Source organism: Barbus barbus (genome assembly GCF_936440315.1).
Source record: "Barbus barbus genome assembly, chromosome: 35".
In the NCBI taxonomy this organism is placed as follows: Eukaryota; Metazoa; Chordata; class Actinopteri; order Cypriniformes; family Cyprinidae; genus Barbus; species Barbus barbus.
Genome location: NC_136763.1, coordinates 4,329,173 through 4,351,197, shown reverse-complemented (window position 1 = coordinate 4,351,197; position 22,025 = coordinate 4,329,173). Strand labels below are relative to the sequence as shown.

Sequence of the window (22,025 nt, the reverse complement as noted above, 5' to 3'; positions counted from 1 at the left end):
ATAAATAAAATATAAATTATTGCTATACTATTTACACTTATTGCAAAGATCTGCTACTTCTACATAACGTAAATAGAATGGCTATTTTAACTTAGTGTAAATGGCACATATCTAAAATGCTGCTGTTGTCAATTAGAGTAAATAGTAGGCCTACATATAACTATTTTCACTTTAAATAGTATCTATGACAGGGATGTCCAAAGTCCGGCCGCGGGCCAAACACGGCCAGTAGATGAATTTCAATCGGCCCACAGAAATGTAGGCTGTTATATGTGGCCCGCCAATCAAACTTTACAAATCATGCAGTTGACAACAGTTTGATTACTCATATGCTCTGTCATTTCTTTAGCGCACCGAAAGTGGAAGAGCGCTACTCGTGTGAATAAGCGCGCTGCACCGACCGTTATTAGCGCTGCCTAAAGAGTCTAAAGATTAAAATAAATTTTTTTTATTTTTTTTTGTCGATCTATTATTCTTTTGTTTCTAACTTAATTTTTCAGGATGGCAAAATCCTTTACTACGAAGCTCACACATGTATATGCAATGCACACACACACACATACCGTATTGACCTTATAAAATGACCCTGATTATAAGACGACCCCCCTTTTTCCAGATGTACCTATTGGAAAAATTATTTTTGAAAACTAAATCTTGTTTTTTTTTTTTTTATTATTTTCATATTGCATATTTTTCTTATATTCGGGTCAATACGGTATATATACATACAGTAAATATATATATATATATATATATATATATATATATATATGAAGAATTAATTTGCAAAAACAGATAACTCCGTTTTTAACAATTCTCAGAAATCATGTTTTTTTTTCATTATGTATTCCAATTAATCTCAATACCACTGCAGTTGGGTTATTTTGACTAAGCTAAAAAAAAAACTTCTGTGGGTTAAACAGTATAGATGTGGCAATTTTTTCATGAACTTGTATACTCAATGCCAAGAAGGGTCAGGTGGGGTATAGGCGATTTCAGAGAGGCTAGCCATAGCAAACTAGCTTTGAAAGCATAAGATCCCACCCTCCCTGCAAATCACTCTCCAAAGCCACGCCTCCTCCAGAACACATGAATGTGTACAGGTAGACCAGAGGCTAACCAATGACACGATGAGAGACAGCGTTGGTGGAGAGTATGCAAAGCTGTCAGATTACCTCAAGTCTCATTCACCAGTGAGAAAACATTACAATATAAAGCCTTTCATTCTTGCTCAGTCTGCAATAGCGTAATGGAGCATGCTGATGATATATCTTGTCTGCGCAACAGGGTGCACGGAGGTATGCAAATACATAATTTGACAGGCAGGTAGGACAGCCTATTGTAGTACTCAGACCGGCGGATATGATTGGATGAACATTTTATGGTCCTAGTCTTCCGCAGACTATATAAATACCTGTAAATACATCTAGACCACTTAACTTAGTGATTGCTATCGGGATGTAAAGAGACTTTCAATCAGCATAACAAAAATGTTTTTGAACCAAATCACCATTTGCTAGGATGGGGTGCGCTTATTTATTATTATTTATTACTTTCATAAGTGATTTGATTTGCATGTAATTGTGGTATGTGCACCTGCTTGCAAACATTTTCTTTCCATTTTTGTTTTACCTCTACAATTTAAGAGATTTAATAATAAAAAAGATTTATACACTCTTGTTTGCAAAGTCTATTTTATTTGGTTTGATTATTATTATTATTATTTTTTATCTAATTCCAGTCGAAGTGTATAATACACATTTTACGTGTGTATTATATTTCTGGCCTGTAAACTGACCAATAGATGGGTAATCCATATGAATGCAATGAGGACTTTTATTTTGGCAGATGAGCAGATCTGTCTGTCTGGGTTTCACCCATCACATCTTCATCACATTCGGACATATATCATCACTGTTTTCCATCTCTCCTGCCACTGTCATCGCCTGTTTTTCGATCCAGGATAATTAGCTGCCTTTTTTTTTTTACCGTCTCGTGGTCCATTATCTGTGTTTCAGCAGCAGGTAAACGAGAATAAGACCCTGTAGACAAACATCAGTCACAACAATGTTAGCGTGACGGCTAGCCAATTAGCAAGTTCCTTCAGGGGAGGAAAAAAGTGGATAACGTTTTGTTTAAAGACATTACAGTTCGATATAGTTGAGGATTTAGTTGTGCAGTCGCGGTTATTGATCATAATTGATGTGTTATGAATGATACAGTGTTATTAAACATAATAGATCAAGTCTGTAGTGGCTAGCAGGCTAACAGCTCGAGGACTGACTATCAAACAGATTAAAAAGCATAGTTTCTTTAATAAAATGATCCGGAAACATAATTAATGAAATGAAATCACGTATGTGAAGATGAATATATAAAGTATTCAGAAGAGTTATGTGTTTTTGCAGTTTGTTTAGGTGTGGAGATACCTGACGTGATTTATATGCATTATATAATCTCATAAATCCCTTTTTAAAACGTCAAGGTGATGATTGATTGAACTGAACAGCTGGTCTAATGTTTTTGAATAATTATTTGGTTTAGTCAGAGGGAATCATAATGTACAATATGCATCAAAACAGGAAACTAAATCGATTTAACTGTAGTTTGTATGCTAATTTAATGTTTTTTATCTGTCATTGATTGTGGTGTGGTATGTGATCGTAAACTAAAACAGATTTATTTATTTTTTTACATTATAGAAATGGACAACAGCTCGACGACACAGGTAAAAAGATTTAGATTTTGTACCCAGTTATGACAGTTTTATTGTTATTTTAGATTATGTTGTGTCTTTTTAGTGTTTCTGCATGCATATATTTTCAGATTAATTCTCAACAGGCTTTGTTGAGAATTAATGTATAATCATCAAATCGAAAATATAAAAACACGTGTCTTATTTCAGTGGTTTTACTTGTTTATTTACCAGTTTGCCCGCTTAAAATAAGTAAATTAATCAAAGGAAGGGATAGTGTCGTTGTTTTTAACCGATTCCATTAGCAATGGCTGGCTAACTCATTAGATGCGGTTTAGCTTGATTGAATTAAAGAAGATCTGAGACTTTTTTTCTGCTTTTCCTCGTCGTTTTCACAATTTTCATAAATGCTTTATTTAGTTAAACTCGTTGTCGTGCTCTTTTGGGCTGTTAGTGTTGAGTCAATGTGCATCGAGTTGCTAAAACAAGCCTTTTAAGATTCGGTCACGTTTTTTAAAACGTGTTTACATCAGACATGTAGTTTTGTCGATGCTAACGGCGTTTTAGTATATCAAGCGAATTTACATTGGTGTCGATCGTGTAATTAATTGACGGTGATGTGTCGTTTTGCTCGTTGGTGTCAATATGTCGAATATTTGCACATTTGACACAGAGCCAGTGCGCGAGAGCGCATGCGCAGAGATTGCTTTACTCCACTCTCTGGCAGAGGCTAGAGATTTATAAGTGCATATTTTAAAATATGTACATATATATTTTCACAAATGGAAATACTATGGAGAAATATAAAACTGTTGATTTAAAGAATAATTTTGTATACACAGAATATAATTATTTTGGCATTATTTGTTTGTTTCTATTCAGTCATGGGTAATATAGTTTTGCACCAAGCTTGATTCTTTAACAATTAAGTTGAAATACTGTAGCCTGATGGCTTCAATATAAACTTATCATTGATTAACAGTCTTGTAACACAGTATGTCTGTCTTTTAAAGGTTTATAAGATATTGTTGCAAATCAGTTCCCCTATGGAGAAAATGACTGGTATTTTAATCTCTGGAACCCAACTGTAACTGCAGCTGTAAAAACTCTATATACAGAGACAATGTCAACTGTTCTATGTTGATTCTCCTATAAACACTTAAACTCTGTAACGCTCTCAAAGCATTACTGTGTTTGTTTGAGCATCGTGACCAATCCAGAACAACAACAACTGTGACTCAACTAATGGCGTATGCTAGGAATGGGACTAAGCCTACCTGTTTGAAAGCAGTCACTGTTTTTTTTTAAATTATATTTGGTGACATAAGTGGTGCAGAAATTATACACTTTAACTAACGTAATCCTGATTCATTTTGTTCCATGGTTTACACTTTCACACTTTACCCTTGGTTTAAAATGACATGAAGTTCAATTAATTTAATAATTTCTGATTGGCTTAACAACATATGACACTGCAGTTTGGGCATAATCAAATGTTAAAACTGGCTTTAATCATTTTCACAAGAATGAAATGCTGATTTAACCTTTTAAACTCATGGCACTAAATAGATAAAAATAGTCACTATAAAAGATTTCTGTCATTATTGACGCTGTTTTTATTGCAGGGCTACAGTTCAACATTTAAGCAGAAACGGACAGTGGAAGATTTCAACAAGTTCTGCACTTTTGTGCTCGCATATGCCGGTTATATTCCTTATCCACAGGAGGTGAGTATAATCATGTCTCAGTTATGTAACAGAGGTGATTGTGGTCAAAATGCTACTCACTGTGCTTGTACGTTTGATAGAAAGTGCTGTCAGTGTTGCAGGGTGAAGTGGCCTTGCTTTCCTCAAGATCGCTCAACGATCTGACACTTCGACCTCCAGAGGTTCCTATCCTTGGCAGTGGTGTAACACTGGGTGTTCATGGGATTTTTCTTTTTTGGTGGCACGCCTCTTATGAGCTGCTTTGCTGCTGATGCTCTTGTTTGATCCACAGAAATGGTGGTGGCTCTTATGTCACGGCCGCTGAGAGACATCCCCCCCCCCCCCCTCCAAAAAAACCTCAGCCCTCCCTCCCAGGGTAAGAGGGCCACTCCAGTCTCCTCCATTCTCATCCCAGACCTTGTCTCTAAATGCCATTCTTCACAACAGCAGTGTGTGTGCATCCGTTTCAGGTCTTCCCTTTAATGGATCCTTCAAATGGATGGGGGCTAAATCGAGGAAACTCTGTTGCAGGGAAATGCATGAGGGCTGATAATAGCCCCAAGTGTCCCAAAACCCAGTGAGCTGCCTACATAGGGTGCTGCCTAAAGGAACATCTTAGGAACAACTAATATGTGATGCTCAATTCGCAGTTGACACTGGCATGATGGTTAGATAATAAATATATATATTTATTATCTATATATATATATATATATATATATATATATATATATATATATATATATATATATATATATATATATATATATATATATATATATAGGGTAAAATAGTAACAAAATGTGCGTGTATATATAAATATTGGGTAAAATGATAGTAAGTTTACTAAGTTAATGATAAACATCAATAAAAAGCATTGGAGAGTCAAACTTCCTATGTTTTATGGTAATAAAACCAGTTTATTGGGATAGGAATAGGTGTTTAAAACTCAGGTCAAGTCACCTTTGTTTATATAGCACTGTATATACACTGCAGATTGTTTCAAAGAAGCTTAACTGGAAAATAACATAATTGATAGAAATGTCATTAAATATGAGACAAATTCAGTTGTAAAGCAGCTCTAAAAAGACAATAGTGTCATTATTCAGCTCAAGTCAGATCAGTGTTGATTCAGTTCAATATCTGAAGATGATTAATTATGAAACAATTTCAGATCAAACAATGGTTTTGGTATTCATCTTAAATCAGTTCAATGTTCAATTAATTCAGTCGTCAATAATGGAATAAAACCTAGGATGTTTTTTTTTTTTGGTGCTGTTGTGGATTTGGTCTTCATATCATAATCTGAGCATTGAACATCCAGAAGCTTTATGCCTGGAAGTAGGCGATATCTAATAGAAATGTCCCACTGTAGGCTTTTGGTCTGCCATATTGATTGATTTTTTTTTTAGCTTGTTGCAATGCATTCTGGGAGTGCCTTCTTTGTGAAACTATCTTGTTCTCGGAACAGTCTTCGCATCAACAGAAACCTGTTGTCTAAAATGATGTCTATGTAGGCAGCTCGCTATGTTTTGGAGCATCTAGTGATTTCATAATGTGTATTCATATCCTTTCAGTTTATATAGAGACTGTTTTCAGAAAGATCATTTGATTATGTAGTTCCTCTAATTCAGTCTTACATTATAATTTATTTGCTTACTACTTGCTTTGTTTCCGCAGGCTACTCAGCACAGAGGAGACATAGCCCTTTATAACGCACAAATAATGATGGCTTTAATAACAAGGAAACAGTAAATGAGGGTATAAACAAAAGTAAGGGTAGACAGAGATGGACCCGTGAGAAATGCGTAAAAATAATTCACCATTTATGTGGGATCCATGCTTTACTGAGTTCATTAGTCGTGACCAAGAAAGCTGATTATGGTTTTACAGCAAAATGCGGGGGATGTTTTTAAGTTCTCTGAACATACAGTGGAAGTTCATAAACCTGATATTTGTGTGCCTTATTTTTACAGAGAGCGGTTTCATTGTGCAGATGCTTGCATTTCCAAGGACCAGTCATTTGTTTCTCTTAGGTGGTAGCTCTTAATTTTAGGAGTGACTCTACAAGAGCTTTGCTTGGCACTTTGCTTCTCTTACCCTGGTTTGTGATAGTCAGTTTTTTACCAGTCATTGTGCTGGTGTTCATATTCTTTAAATATCGGTAATCATGTTTTTTACTTGGTGATTCAGTTAACTGCTTGGTGCTTAGCGCATCCTTCTCACTGAACTGGTCATTGATCTAATAAACAATTGCTGGGAATTTTCATGATTACATATTTTACATTTTTCCCTTTATCAGACAATTGTGTCCTAATGAAATTTTATTAGCAAATTCTTGACTTAAATGTTTATAGTAAAATTTCATAATGACGCAAGTTTGAGTAGTATACGGGATTTAGGCACATTTTATAACTTTTATTCAACGCACCTATTAATGATTCAGGTTTGCAAGGCACTGTATTTTCTATTTAGCCTTTATCATACTGCAAAATGTGAAATGTTCCATCTTAGAGATCTTTATTTAATGTAAGTAGGCATTTTCATCTTGCACCAGTGTGGTGTGCATTTCTTGTCATTATAAATATTGCACCATAACCAGTAGGGTTCGTGGGTGTGGATGATTTTTCGTTTATTAATTTCACTAGAAGTCTTCTTGAAACATGCAGTGAAGTTATTCGGTCGCTGTTTGTTCATCTTCAGACTTCAGACTGTTGTCTTAATTCAGGAAATTTAGTCAAATAGTGATTAAATTAGTGTTCTCAATTGCTGTCCACAGGAGGCGCACTTGAGGAACAGCTCTAGTCCTCCCAACAGCACCGGCAGCACTGCAGACAGCGACGGATGGGACAACCAAAGGCTGGGCTGCGGCCTCTCTTCTCCGGACGAGCACCCACCCAAAAACCGCAAGAGCTTTGCTGGATTCAAGAGACCCGCGAGTGAGGATTTCGAGCCTCAGAAGCGTCCGAAATCAGCAGGTCTTCTCCTGGAGGGTCGAACAAAGGCCGACAAAGTGAAAAAGAAGAAGAAGCTGAGGAAGAGCAAGGATGAGGAATTGAGATCTTTCGCCACATTTACTCCTCCCAGTGCTGAAGGTGAGATTTCTAATTATGGATGTACCATCAAAGAAGAACCGGAAGATTACCTCAGCATCTCTGTACCCACTGACGGCATGGGTAGCGACCAGCCTATGCACACTGGCACAAGTTCAAAACCTGCCTTGAGGTCACCGGCTACTGCAACGTGCAAAGAGGAGCCTGATGTTGGCCGTCCTTGCTGGAATGGTTCTAAAAGTTCAAGTCCAAAGTCAGAGGATGTCGAGAAACCCTTAAAACCTGAAGAAGAGGCAGTAGTCTTGAAGGTCGAAGGTGTTTCTGGTAAAAGGATTGTGGTCCGTCAGGGGAAACAAGTGGTGTTTAGAGATGAGGATGGATCGGGGGATGATGAGGACATCATGGTGGATTCAGGTAAGCAGGACGTTTCAGGCCCAAATATATTCACGGTGAAGTTACGTTTTTGCACTCAACAAGTGTATGGAAGATTGTTTCTGCCACTGAATAAAAATAATAAAGGTAATTGTGACTTTTTATCTCACAATTCTGACTTTTTTTGCAAATTCTTTTTCTTAGAATTGAGAGATAGAAAGTTGCAATTGCGTATTATAAAGTCAAAGTCCCAGGAGTCATCATCTGCAAAGAGTCTCGCAATAGTGAGATAAAAATCATATTATTGAGCCATATTATTCATTGGCTCAAACAGACTTCCATACCAGTGGTAATTTGAACTGTTTAACAGCTGGAGCCAACTTTTCCGGATAATTTGATTAGGCAAGCTGCTTTGTATGGAAGCTTGTGTCTGCCATGAAATAAAATAATAATACTAAAAATAATAATAAAGTAATTGTGATCTCACAGTTATGACATTTTTCTCTCAATTGCAAGTTTATATCTGAAGTTTTTAAAAAATCAGAATTATTAGTTAAACACAATTGAACTATCGGTAAGCCCCTCCCCTCGAACGCAGACTAGCCAATTGCAGTCGAGTATCAGGTGCACGAGGAGCGGAACTCGGACATCTTTAGGTTTCAGCGCCATAGAGAAACATGGGAAGATCTGACGCTTGCATCGATTTTTATGGGGTTTATGCTTCAAAAATGGAAAAACGATGTGCCTGGGGTACTTGTAACACTGATTCCAGGTATCCTGAGGAGATAGGCAATAGAATTTATTATATTCTATTTCCTGAACCCAAACAAAACGGAGCAAAATGTCCCTAAGCATTCACCCCCAATTCTAATGAAGATGAATACGTTCATTTTCTGCTTGTCATACTCTCATTAAGTTACAATTTTCATCTGCTCAAGCAGACATTAATGTCATCTTGTGTTTCAGCAAGGTATCTTTGGCTAAAACTAGCTAACGTTAAAGTTAGTGAGTCCATGCTATTACAAACCTAAATAGAGGGCTGTTCTCATGTCATCTACAGTGTAGGTCAAAAACACATAAATGAAGGTCTACATTTCACTGTCTCTTCATATTTAATTGGTTAAATGTAAATTAATATAATCTTAAATTACTAAATTAGTATCTGTAAACCCTCGCTTCCAAATTAATACCCACAATATTTATTTTGAAATCTTTTATATATTCCTCCATGGCATATTTAAGTACAACTTTAATGGTGGTCCTTCTGTGTCCAAAATTTTTTTGTGCAATTGCAAGTTTACATCTTGAACTTTTTCTCAGAATTGCGAGATATAATGTTACAATTGTGTATTACGAAGTCAGAATTGTGAGAGATAAACGTACAATTCTGAGAGAGTAATCATCTGCAAAGAGTCTTGGCATTGCAAGATAAAGTCAGAATTGTGAGATGAAAAAGTCGCAATTACCTTTTTTTAATTTATTTTTTATTCATTTGCACAAACAGACGTCCATACCAGTGGTAGTTTGACGGTGTATACCAGCTGGATCCAACTTTTCCAGAAAGTTTGGCCATGAAATAAAAACAAAATGGCGATCTCACGGTTATGACAATTTTCTCGCAGTTGCAAGTTTATATATATATATATTTTTTTTTTCTCAGAATTACCAGTTAAACGTAATTGTTAGTTGAAATCTCGCAGGTGTTTTCTTCAGAAAATTTGAATATAAAAAAGATAATTGCGACTTTTTATCTTGCAGTTTTTACTTTTTTCTCTTTAAACTATAAAATATAAACTTGCAAAAAAAAAACGTAATTAGATTTTTTTAAAGAAGTATATCGGGGCCTTCCATTTTGGAGTATGCCATGATTGCAGTTTGTATAGTTGAATTTACCGTCTTTCTCTTTGCAGATGATGACTCCTGGGACCTAGTGACATGTTTCTGCATGAAGCCGTTCGCCGGGAGGGCGATGATCGAATGCAACCAGTGCAACACCTGGATCCACCTCTCATGTGCCAAAATCCGCAAGTCCAACGTCCCCGAGACGTACATCTGCCAGAGGTGCAAAGACTCAAAGTTTGACATTCGCCGCTCCAATCGCTCACGAGTGGGCTCTCGAAAACACCTCGACTGATGCCGCTCTTCTCGTTCTGCCCATCCACTTGTAAAGAAACTCGTAAAATTGTCTTCTAGAAGACGAGACTCAGTGAGTTCAGAGGAGGAAGGGCTTGGTGACCTGCTTGCGTCACTTTTTTTTGTTCATGTTTTTAATATTTCTCACCTTCCTAAATGTTTGCGTCAGGCAATCAATACTAGGATGATGCATTAACTGGAGCAGATTTCTGCTGGACAGATGGACGATTGGAGTTGTGGCGGTACACAGCTGAAGGTTATACACAATCCGAGTTGTGCTGGAAAGAAGGGACTGGGGTGTCAGATTGCACTTTTTTTAAGAACAATGGGGTAGCTAGAGATTCCCCTTTGTACCCATAGCTTTCAGAAGTATGTCTATTTGTCAAAGTATGTATATTATGTGAAATAACCATAAGATATTACTGTTCAAAGTGTTTAGACGCATCATTTTGTGTGGATCTTTTCTGAGACCCCCAAATGTGTATGAGCGAAAGAGTTCTGATTGTTGGATAATGTTGAACGAAGTTTTCATCAGCAATCATTGATGATTTCGAGTGAAATGGTTCTTGCTACATTGTGGTATTTCTTGATTTTTATTTTTTTTTGCCAAAAAATTGGTGATACCTAGAGACTATACGTATCCTTTCTTTTTCTTGATTTAGTAATTCTGATAATTTCTGCATTTTCTGCCCTTCATTGAACAAGAAACGTTTTGTTTGCATGTTGTAATGATATTTTTGTCATGTTTGTTTCTTGAAGACATTTTGTACATTTTTTAAAAATCTCATGTGAGTTTGTTTTCATCTTCAGAATGTGCTGTTCTGATATATGAGATAAACACTGCAGGGAAGATAATTTAACAACTTTAATATGACTGTTTAATAGATGTTAGCTAACCACTTTTAATAGTCTGCATGCCTGACCATAAAATTTTTAACATTTTTAGATTAAGCCATTCAAAATGTGGTCCATATATCCAAAGTATTAAATTTTTTTTTCATGAAAATAACTGATAATTTGTGAAATTGGCCTGGTCTTATTTCCTGACAAGTCAGTGGACAGTGTTTTTTTTCTTTTTTGATGCACATTAAAACTGGATATCCTTTAAACTCTTACTTTGGAAACATCTTGTAGGCCTAGATTGAACAAGCTAGCTTTTCATTGTTTTGTGGGAAAAAGTGTTACTTGTAAATTGCTTATGTTGATGCTTTCTTCTTTTTTTAAACCATTTATCAAGGGATCATGGAAGATGGTTCTGTACATTTTGTTTTATACAATCATGTGTTTATGTAGTATGGCTGATATTTCAGGGCTGTTTGTGTGCAAGAAGAAGAAGAACTGCTAAAGTTTGAGTTCCCACTGTTACGCCGAGTCCAATGAAAAGAAAGAGTGATGTTTCTGTGAAACTTCTTGTAAACCGTTGTAAATAAAGAGATGATTTTAATGACAATTCATGGGAGCTGTGTGTGTGTGTGTGTGTACAGGTTAGGGAAGGGATGGACAACCTTACTGGGTGAAACGTGTATGCATTTCACTACATTCACTTGTTTCCACACACATTCAGGATAATGTTCTGATTTGTCGTGTAGGTTTCTTCACTTTTTATTTAAATTACTCTTCGGGTTGACTACATTACATTAACACATTTATAAGGTTTTGCATCAGATAGGAATGTAACACCAGTTTCTTTCAGAGTTGCAAAATGTGGCTTGAAGAAGCCATTTACATGAACTATACTAAAACGTGCAGGGTAAAATGATGCCGATTACAAATCAGAGAATGCCAAAATGGTTCCATGGACTGTCAGTAGTTCATGTATTTAACAGATTCCGGGAGATTCAGACTTTTTTTGGACGGTTAAATGCGAAGATTATTGTTGATACTCCAACAACAAAATTAATTTTTTCCCTTATAGCCCAACAAAAGAAAGGTACAACAGGAAAGACAGTTACAAATAAACATAATGCAGGCAATGCCCACTTACTGACACAAACACTAATAAAACAATGAAAAATTAAGAAAATTAAAAGGGGCATGGCACATTTAAATAACAAAGCTTCAGTGGGTTCATTTCAGGATCATTTGAAATAATGGATCTTTAAATAAAATGATATTGTTCTGAACATAGAGCTTTCATACTCTGTTTAAACTCTCTCATTCAATAACCAAAAGGCATTGTAGTTTCACACTAGCTCAGTCTGAGCTTTGCTGCTGACATTTCAAGTCTGTAAAACTTAAGAAAACTAAGCAGGAGGAAAGTTGCTATCAAAGCAAACATCCAGATGCTAAGAACGACACGCTAAACAAATTAAAGCAACAGCCTGTCCTTTTTTTTTTCTTTCTCGATTCACTGGACCTCTGTGCTAAAGGAGCCCCAACCAAGTATTGAGTGCAGAAATGAACTTAAATTTTTCTGTTTTGCAAATCCTTTTTTTGATTGATCCTAGGAAATATTCGAATATTTTGAGATACTAGATTTTTGACTTTCATGAGCTGTAAACTCCAATCATCCACGTTAAATCTTTACATGTAATGAATCTAAAATATATGAAAGTTTCACTTTTTGAAATGTTACAAGAAAAAATTCACTTTTTCACGATATTCAAGTTTTTTGAGATGCACCTGTAATACAGCTGACTTCATTAAGTTTGGAGAATATATTGTGCAACTATCTTTGATATGGCTTGACTACAGATTGAAGGAAGAACTGATGAATCCCATAAAAAATTAATCCCTCTTTTTTAAGATTTCTTGGTAGTACATTTAAATTGTCAATAACCAAAAATCATTCTTAGGCAAAATATGACAAACATTTCTTTGTGAGATTCACCTTAAATGAGCATAATCCAAATAACACTTCTCCTGGAGTAAAATGAAATCATGATGCTCTGATCTCAACAGATCGGCTTAATAAAAAAGCAGCTTTTACGGTAGTGAGTTTGGAGGCAGTGTGAGCATGAGATTTCCAGCGTACAAACATGCAAAAACATCTGTCAGTATCAGCACTCATCCTATTAAACCACCGTTTGTACAGCACGGTTTGAACTATACTTTTCAAGACTTTTATTGCCATACTTTCCAGTTGTAAGATTAACACTGATTAGAATTGATGGACGGAGTGACACGACCTCTATCTGACCTTCCTGATAACAGACAGCTATCGAAGCTGTGACGGCTTCAGGTGGTTCATCGGGAATCTCAGTTAAAACTTCTGATCTTAAGGAGATGTTAGGACGTGAACGACCTATTGTCGATATATGTAAGGGATTTGTGAGAAACAGACGACACAAAGGTGATATACGGGTGACTACATGAAATGAAGAGGAGCAGCCCTTTGGATCACTTGATGTCTGACTGTCCCTTTACGTTCCTTTGGTGTCCATTGAGCTCTTTCTTCCGATGTGTGGTAGACTCTTATGTCTCCGAATTGATTCTATGAGCTGAATGAAAAGAGAGCGAGAGAGAGAGAAAAAAAACAGACTTTCCTTAAATGAGCTTTGAATTAACAATATTTTTGACCCATATGTGACCCTGGACCACAAAACCAGTCATAAGGGTAAATTTATTTAAATTGAGATTTATACATCATCTGAAAGCTGATTAAAAAAAAAAGCTTTCCATTGATTTGTTATTTCCATTGGAGTTTGTTAGGATAGAACAACATTTGGCTTGAACATGATCTTTACTTAATATCCTAATGATTTCTGGCATAAAAGAAAAATCGATCATTTTGACCCATACAATTTATTGTTGGCTATTGCTACAAATATACCTTTATGCTTGTTTTGTGGTCCAGGGTCACATATGGCAAAAATGCTATTTCTTCAAGCCAAAAATATTTTTTTAAATATATGCTAAATAAATATTGTAACCAGTGAAACATATTTTGAAAATACACCAATTTTCAACCTTCACACAAACAAATGTGGATAAAATAGCCTACTAGCATGTTTTATGCTCACGTGACATCTGTGAATGAATGGAAATATAAGGAAGGCAAACTATATTTTTAAAATGTAAATATATATTTAAAAAAAAGCCAGAAAATATATATTGGTAGAGAATATATTTATGGCCAATTTTTGCATATCTCTAAATACATTTAAAAATATAATTTTATAAAATATATATATTTTTCTGCCATTCACAGCTTGTTTCCACAGTATACTCACATTGTTTAGGTATCTTAAGAGGCTCTGTGTCTCCGGACAAGACTTGGTGTATTGCTCCTCTGAATTGGTACAGCAGCTTTAGGCTCTTTTCCTCTCCGACACACGGGTCATAAAATCCTGGCAAGCCAGTCTGATTAACATGAGACAGAACTAATTAATGCTTTGCGGGAGCTGAAGCAGCTCACAGATGTAAAGCCCCGGCTGATGTTTACATGTCTAACCTTTGATGCTTCGGTAAGAATGAGTTTAGAGTCTTTCACTAAGCACTGGAGTGGGACGGTCACGTCAATGACCTTTGCTCTCTCACGTTTCTGACTATTGTCTGACACAAATTTGCCGTACCAAGCATTTAGAATGAGGAGACCTAGAATACAAAATATGAATTGCAACACATAAATCATTTAAAACAAATGTTTAATTTTAAGCTGTAGGGACAGCAAAGTGTAAAAGTAACATACAGTTGTGCTCATAAATTTACATGCCCCTTGCAGAATATGCAAAATGTTAATAGTTTTAACAAAATAAATGGGCTCATGAAAATTGCATGGTATTGTTTGTTTAATACTGTCCTAAATAAGCTATTTCACATAACAGATGTTTATATATTCTCCACAAGACAAAATAATAACTGAATATATAAAAATGACCCCATTCAAAAGTTTACATACCCTTGAATCTTTTGTGATAGCTGTTCATGAGTCCCTTGTTGGTCCGGAGCAGTACATTTACATATACTGGCCATTCTTCTATATTTTCTTATATACACACCTGCATTACTCTGCAATTTTTGTTTGCTTTTAAAATTATTTTTTGGTAATTGCCAGTATATCACACAGATGCTGTCCATAGAGCTTAATTTGTATCTGAAAGTATTAAAAAAACAAACATAAAAGTGCATTTCACAAACCCATTTTGGATTCCTCAGCATCAATAACTCTCTTCACTGACTCTTGCATCAGCAAAACCTGAAAACCAAAGAAACGATAACACAAGAAAACATATCTGCGCTGATGAACGGCTGTTTGTGTTGGCAAGAGTGTTGGAGATAGTCATTGTTGTCTACGTATTTATTTTACTCACAGCAGCTTCAGCCTCTTGCTTCCTGCGAGCAATTTCTGAAGCAGAATCCTCCTTCTGTTTCTCCAACTCCCTGTAAACAACCAAACAGTCAGGGCCCTTCATCATCAGAGAAACTGAGGTAATGTAAAGACAGGGGTTTCAGGAAAATGAGCGGTTTCAGAGCAGTAATTATGGATAATAACTCACTGTTCCTTATGGGCTCGTACATAAGGAATAATAATAAGCTTCTGGACAGCTAAGTAGATGGCCAGCGGGCCCACAGTGGCATAAAACACAGCGCTGGGTAAAATCTGGTCGGTCAGGTGAATAGGGAAGAGGTAGGTTTGACTGGCTCTGTTCAACCTGTAGACAGAAGAAAATGACTGTCATAAATAGACCACCCACGAGCAGCCGTAGTTGGTTAGTTTGCTGTTCTGCTGAGCTGTGTTTATTGCGGTTAAGCTCAGGTCAGTGCTAACCTGATTTTGAGGGACACTCCTTGGGGTACACCAATGCTGACGGTTGCAGCCAGAACACTGTGGCGACTGATCTTGCGCTCTGCACCGTATTCAACCACGGTGCCAAAGAACCCAGTCCTGTTGAAGTGTGTGTGTGTGTGTGTGTGTGTAAATGCATTAAAATAATCAAAAGTGACATCGTTACAAAACATCTATTCAAATAAATGCTGTTCTTTTGAACATTCTATTTAACAAGAATGCTGAAAAAGTACCATAGTCTCCACAAAAATATTAAGCAGCAGATTTTTTTTAAATATGAATAAGAAATATTTCTTGAGCAGCAAATCAGTATATTAGAATGATTTCTGAAGGATCATGTGACACTGGAGAGACTGGAGTAATGATGCTGAAAATTCAGCTTTGCATCACAGGAGTAAATTACATTTTAATATTTATTCAAACAGAAAACAGTTAAATTGTAATAATATTTCACAATATTACTGTTTTTTGGTTTTTTTTTCAAATAAATGCAGCCTTGATGAGTGTATGTTACTTCTTTCAAAAAACATTTTGAATGGTAATGTATATAGATTGTAAGCTGTAGGTAAAACACATACTTGATAGAACCTTTGACCTTAGTCTGGTCTTCATCCTGGAATTTGTACTGATAGCTCATCATCAGGTAGGAATGAGGAACACCCAGCTGAGGAATAGGAATAAGAACAGATGGATTGCATTCTTAATGCATTAACTTTGTTTTGAACTAAACAAATTACCATCATCAGTGTACCCCTGCATAGGTTTCACCTGCAGGGCCAGGGTGAAGTGGCTTGTTTTGGTGTCCCTGACAATGCTGGTGGTCATGGCAGACTGGCTTCCCCAGCGCCATTGCAGGTAACCCATAGTGTTCTGGTCCAGGTGGCGAGCCATCATTGTAGTGGCACTGGGCCGCACGCCACGTGATGAGAACTGCAATCCGCACTGGGCAGTCACAAAGCTACGTGACACAAAATTGATTCACAGAAAGAGAAACACAGAAAGATTCACAGAAAAGAGAAACACAAATCAGCCACATCACACACAGATGGACACCTACCAGCGCGCAGTTACGTTTCGGAACACCTTCATCCCAAATAAAGGTCCTCTAATATCCCCTGCACCAAACTCCAGCTTAAGACGCACAAAAAACAGGAACATCAGAACCATACCACCAAAAAAAAAAATTCAGGTATGTTGGAAATAGTCTCACCTCTCCCCAGCCTCTTGCTGAGGTCACACGCCGCACACAAAGGTTTATATTTCCTCCCCCGTTGCCATTATGTGTTGACAGAGATCCAGAAAGGACAGCAGTATCTGAAGTGGTTAGGGGCGCCTGACAAACATAAGAATAATTTCTAAAAAGTAATTGCGACTTTTTATCTCACAATTCTGACTTTTTCTCTCGTAATGCAAGTTTCCATCTCACAATTCTGATTTCTCTTAGAACTGCATGATATAATTTCGCAATTCTGTGTTTTTTCTTGCAATTGCTAGTTACAAATTTAGAATTGCAAGATATTTGGAATTTAGATTTTTTTTTTTTTTCACAATTCTGACTTTTCTTGCAATCAAAAAATATTTTGCTTCTTTATATCGGAGTTCTCTGAATTGTGAGGTATAAACTCACAATTGTGAGAAATAAAAACAGAATTGCAGATATAAATTTGCAATTCTAACTTTTTTCTCGCAATTGCAAGTGATAGGGTCCAGTTCTAAAGAAAAGACTGACTTTGTCAAACAGTATTGTTTATATCTCACAATTCTGACTTTATGACATGCAATTGAGACTTTATATCATGCAATTGTGAGAAAAAAGTCAGAATTGTGAAAGACAATCTCGCAATAGCAAGTTACTATGTTAGAATTGCAAGATATTTGCAATTCTAATTTTTTCGCAGTCCTTACATCAAGCATTGTAAGTTTATATCTCGCAATTCTAATTTATCAGAATTATGAGATATAAACTCACAATTGTGAGAAATAAAGACATAAACTTGCAATTGACTTTTTTCCTTGTTATAGGTTATAAAGTCCAATTCTGAGGAAAAGAAAAGTGACTTTTTGTCAAACAGAATTGTTTACGTCGCACAATTCTGACTTTATGACATACAATTGAGACTTTATATCATGCAATTGTGAGAAAAAATCAGAAGTGTAAGAGAAAAAGTTGCAATTATCTTTTGTTTTTTATTCAGTGGTGGAACAGGCTTCCACATTATGCTCAATTGTACATACTGACCTCAATGGATTGGGAAATATGCATCCTGTTGATCTCAATGTGAGGAAAACCTCCTCCTGGTACATCCTCAAAGTCCTCCTCGTATCGGTCGAAAAGGTCTGTCGCGTCTATGCCAACACTTATTGTCCCCTGAAGGAAAACAGACAAAATGATGAGTAAAAAAATATTCGGACCAATTCTGTGACATGAAATGTGAAGGTTTTTTTTTGTTTTTAATGAAATGGAAGATCTTTTTAGGACCTGTATAAATAAATTTAATACTGTATGTCTGTACAGAACAAACCCAACAGTGTGCTGCAGTGATAAATATTTTTCTAGTCTGACCAGATTTTTTTTGTTTTGTTCATCATAATCTTCACAAATAAACCCAAATTGAATTTTGAAACCTAAATACAATCGGCAGAAATAAAAAGCTAAATGAACAACATCAAGGTCGCATCGCCACCACTTTCGGTCTTCATTTAAAGAACATTTTCCGTGAAAGTCTGAGTTAGAATAGTTTGTAAGAGTGTGATATTATAAACACAAGTAGGCTGTGAAAGTGAACTAGTGAGCAGATTAGTTTTCCTGTTCAGTGTGATGTTTAATGTCCCCGAAAATCTCAGTAGTTCTAGCCACCTTTTGACAAGACAAAAAAAGCTTAAAAATCCCAAGGCAGTTTTGTTGATGTATTTGATGTTGCAGAATAAAATGTAAAAATATCTTAAGGTTATGTCAACAGAAGTTATTTCAGGAATTTATCCAAAAATCCAATCAAAAAACATATTGACCTGGAAGGGCTAAAACTTGTTTATAGGATTTGGTCTACAAAACTACATAATTCCTGCAGCATTCTATGTATCCCTGGTACATCATAAGAAATCATTTATTATAAATGAGTGGTATTCACTGACATTAAACTGCTCTGAAGCATACAGAGCAGACCGTCTCTTGATTGAGAAAGTGGAGTGAAAAGACCAAAAACCAATCAAGAAAGCAGTCCTCAATCACCCTCAGCAAAAAAAGCTAACTGCAATTATCTGGCCTATAAACAAATCAGTTGGAGCACAACAAAACTGGGCGCTTCAGTGAAATAAAACTTCATTTTGGAAAATAAAAGCCAGTCTTGTCATGATCTCCTGCTGTCATTCTGGTCTGGAATATCCACCTTAGGGTTTGTTCTCTGCTGGAGTCTCCTCTCATCTCTCTCTCTCTGCAAACGTTCATATTCCTCCCTGATCTCAGCAGGGGTTCTCTTCCTTTCCACCACCTAAAGATATCAGGGATCAAGCAAGCAGACGAGAAATTAGCATGACATGCAACACACAGTAATACAAATATTAGTTAGAATAAACACTGTCAATGCAGAAGATCAAACTAACCTCCCAACCTTCCACCTCTAGGCCTTTCTTCCCAAATATATCATATATGGCTCGGGATTGTGGGTCACTGAGCACTAAGCAGAGGTCAAATAAAAAAATATCTTAGTCACACTTTATTTTAAGGTCTAATTCTCGCTATTAACAAACCATTAACTATGACTTTTGTCTCAAAAAAACTCCTAATTTGCTGCTTATTTATAGTGAGGTAGCTGTTAAAGGGATAGCTCACCTAAAAATGAAAATTGTGTCACCATTTACTCACCCTCAAGTAGTTTCAAACCTGTATGAATGTCTTTGTTCTGCTGAACACAAAGGGAGATATTGTGAAGAATGTGGGAAACAGGGCAGTTCTGGGGCACCATTGACTTCCATAGTATTTTTTTCTCCTACTATGGAAGTCAATGGTGCCCAACAACAGCCTGGTTACAAACTTTCTTCAAAATATCTTCCTTTGTCTTCTCATTTTTGGGTGAACTATCTGTTTAAATTTAGGTATTGGGTAGGATTAGGGATGTAGAATACGGTCATGCAGAATATGTGCGTTATAAATGTGCTAATATGATAATAATAGGCATGATAATAAGCAACTAGTTAATAGTAAGATTTGGTCCCTATACTAAAGTGTTACCAACATCCGTTATTACCTGGCCTACAAATAGCAATCACTAGTTATATTTTAGGTTATAGTGGCATGAGTCGTGATTGTTATGTTAGCCTGATGGGAACAAACTTCCTCTGTAAGTGATTTTAAAACGTAAGACAGTACCCAGATTTGAAGACTACAATAAGATTTCACTTCTACTGTTGATAAAATTTTGGTAGGCTACTAATGAGATGGATAGCCTAAATGTCCTAATTCAGATGGGCTACCTGTTATTTTATGGTTTATCAAAAAGTGTATATTTTTAAATGTCCTTGTTGGTACATTTTACCAGTATTTACCATACTTTGAAAATTAAAATTAAAATAGGAAAAATATGCAATATGAAAATAATTTAAGAAATTTTTTTTTTTTGAAAATTGAACAGTTTAAAACTTTTAGACAAATTGTTAGGAACAAAAGGGCATGTGTTTTATATCAGGCTTTTATAGCTCATATAGTATGATATAGTGATAATGTCAAGCTCATACTCGAAGAAACCTTGATTTTATTCTGACCCAAACTGAGCAAAAATATGCAATTTGGTGCAGATGTTGATATTTATATGACCATTAAGTTCTGCCAACACAATGCCTTATTAAAAAAAAATAAAAGCTCTGTAGTTTTTATTGAGGTGCAAAACATAATGCAATACAAAAATGTCTGAAAAATGCACAAATAAACGCTGTTGTATAATTTGATACTTTTAAACAGATTTTTCTAAAAATGATGTATGGCTAATAAAGTAAACCCAAGTTATTGTTCAACAAGAATTATTAACAATATTAAATGTCATTACTTTTCATTTCACTTAGTCAAAAAATCATTAAAGATTTCAAAGCATAAACACATACACTATGACCTGAAGTTGGACATTTTATAATTATACTAAAAGTTTTTTTTATTTACAAATTACAAAAACCATGAACTATCAATCAGACAACTGAAGAAGGCATGTAGACGACTATGTACAAAATATGATACACCAAGGTTTATGGTTAATTTGCCCTTTCATGTAAAAAATAAATAAAATCTTTAATCTGTGTACTGAAAATGGTCATATTAGTCCTGGGGACAGTTCTGATAGTTACCCTCATATGCCTGGTGTACATAGGTGAAGAGTTGCTCAGCCTGCCTCTTTAGCTCAGGGTCTCTGTGCTTGTCAGGGTGGTACAGCATACAAAGCCGTCTGTACGACAACTTCAACTCCTCCTGAGTAGCCTGCGGCCCATAAAATAGATAAACAGTAGATGACAGATGTAAACATTGATGGATGGATGGCATAGCAAGCAGAGTCAACATAATCTGAATATTTAAATTAGTTGGTTCAGCCACACCCTGATGGCAGGCTTCTGATTGGCTGTTCTGCCCAGGTAAGTTAAGACTGTGCCTTATGGTAGGTCTAATAATTAATTGTAATTGCCTATGTTTATTGGGTTAATACCGAGTACTGCTTTTCCGGGGTTAATATTAAGTGAACAGGTCCTGAGATAAGCTCTAGTCACGCGCGTACATATAAAACATTAATAAACAACACTGATATAAAATCAATGCTAGAAAGTTGTCCAAGCATAAAACGTCAAATCAACGAGTACGAGCCCAATGCGACCGGCACATAATAGTATGCGATGGCAGCTGTATTAGGACAGTGTTGATAAGAGGATTTGCATGCCTCTCTTCATTCTGTGCACATTTCGACAACGCAGATAAATTATGCTCCTCTTAGAAACGTATCCGCTTTCTTACCTCTCTCCTGACATTGAGCAGAGAATAATAATCTTCGTTATCTACTTCCAATTCATTTTCCAAGGCAGCCGCCATGTTCCCAAATCCCATCCCACCTATTACGGCCAGAGCCGTTGAAAAACAGAGTTGCGACAACGGAAGTTCAAAGCGTTCGATCGTCACGTGATTCACGTAGACCTCAAATAGTTCCCGGAAGTTCATAGCGGGCAATTGGAATGCATTGAGTTAGAGAGACAGACCTGCGATTTATGGTAATTAGTAGACAATAAAATTATTTATTTACATTAGTTATAACATAATGTATACGTAGCATATGTAGCTGTATCAGTGTTGTTTTTAAAATATAAAATCT

General features: G+C 36.1%; 2 protein-coding genes across 3 annotated transcripts; one reads left to right on the top strand and one right to left on the bottom strand.

Annotated features, from left to right (window-relative positions):
* Positions 1-1,860: 1,860 nt before the first annotated feature.
* On the top strand, positions 1,861-11,411 carry LOC306854672 (PHD finger protein 13-like). Its single transcript, XM_079392874.1, has 5 exons — positions 1,861-2,024; positions 2,703-2,728; positions 4,321-4,422; positions 7,181-7,868; positions 9,737-11,411. The coding sequence occupies exons 2-5, from the start codon at positions 2,705-2,707 to the stop codon at positions 9,958-9,960; spliced, it is 1,038 nt and encodes a 345-aa protein (XP_079249000.1). The 5' UTR covers positions 1,861-2,024; positions 2,703-2,704; the 3' UTR covers positions 9,961-11,411.
* A 115-nt stretch (positions 11,412-11,526) lies between these two features.
* On the bottom strand, positions 11,527-21,782 carry LOC306854724 (dnaJ homolog subfamily C member 11-like). 2 transcript variants are annotated; one of them, XR_013782868.1, is made up of 16 exons: positions 21,674-21,782; positions 21,019-21,148; positions 19,288-19,361; positions 19,074-19,175; positions 17,927-18,055; positions 16,898-17,020; positions 16,745-16,818; positions 16,456-16,645; positions 16,266-16,351; positions 15,670-15,786; positions 15,398-15,553; positions 15,212-15,281; positions 14,800-15,096; positions 14,353-14,495; positions 14,132-14,261; positions 11,527-13,399 (listed from the first exon to the last, which is right to left on the bottom strand). XR_013782868.1 is itself a non-coding variant. In XM_079392963.1 (16 exons), the coding sequence occupies exons 1-16, from the start codon at positions 21,761-21,763 to the stop codon at positions 13,374-13,376; spliced, it is 1,698 nt and encodes a 565-aa protein (XP_079249089.1). In that variant the 5' UTR covers positions 21,764-21,781; the 3' UTR covers positions 11,540-13,373. The 2 variants fall into 2 exon arrangements, 1 of the variants encoding a protein (XP_079249089.1); XM_079392963.1 differs by having other exon boundaries at positions 11,540-13,399; positions 15,039-15,096; positions 21,674-21,781.
* Between the last annotated feature and the right edge of the window lie 243 nt (positions 21,783-22,025).

Excerpts from the sequence above, each read along its gene's own strand:
- LOC306854672 (XM_079392874.1), top strand. The coding sequence starts at position 2,705 with ATGGACAACAGCTCGACGACACAG. Across the intron at positions 4,423-7,180 it reads ATATTCCTTATCCACAGGAG|GAGGCGCACTTGAGGAACAG; the intron begins GTGAGTATAATC and ends TGCTGTCCACAG. Across the intron at positions 7,869-9,736 it reads GGACATCATGGTGGATTCAG|ATGATGACTCCTGGGACCTA; the intron begins GTAAGCAGGACG and ends TTCTCTTTGCAG.
- LOC306854724 (XM_079392963.1), bottom strand. The coding sequence starts at position 21,763 with ATGGGATTTGGGAACATGGCGGCTGCCTTGGAAAATGAATTGGAAGTA. Across the intron at positions 17,021-17,926 it reads ATATTTCCCAATCCATTGAG|GCGCCCCTAACCACTTCAGA; the intron begins GTCAGTATGTAC and ends TATGTTTGTCAG. Across the intron at positions 16,819-16,897 it reads CAGCAAGAGGCTGGGGAGAG|CTGGAGTTTGGTGCAGGGGA; the intron begins GTGAGACTATTT and ends GTGCGTCTTAAG.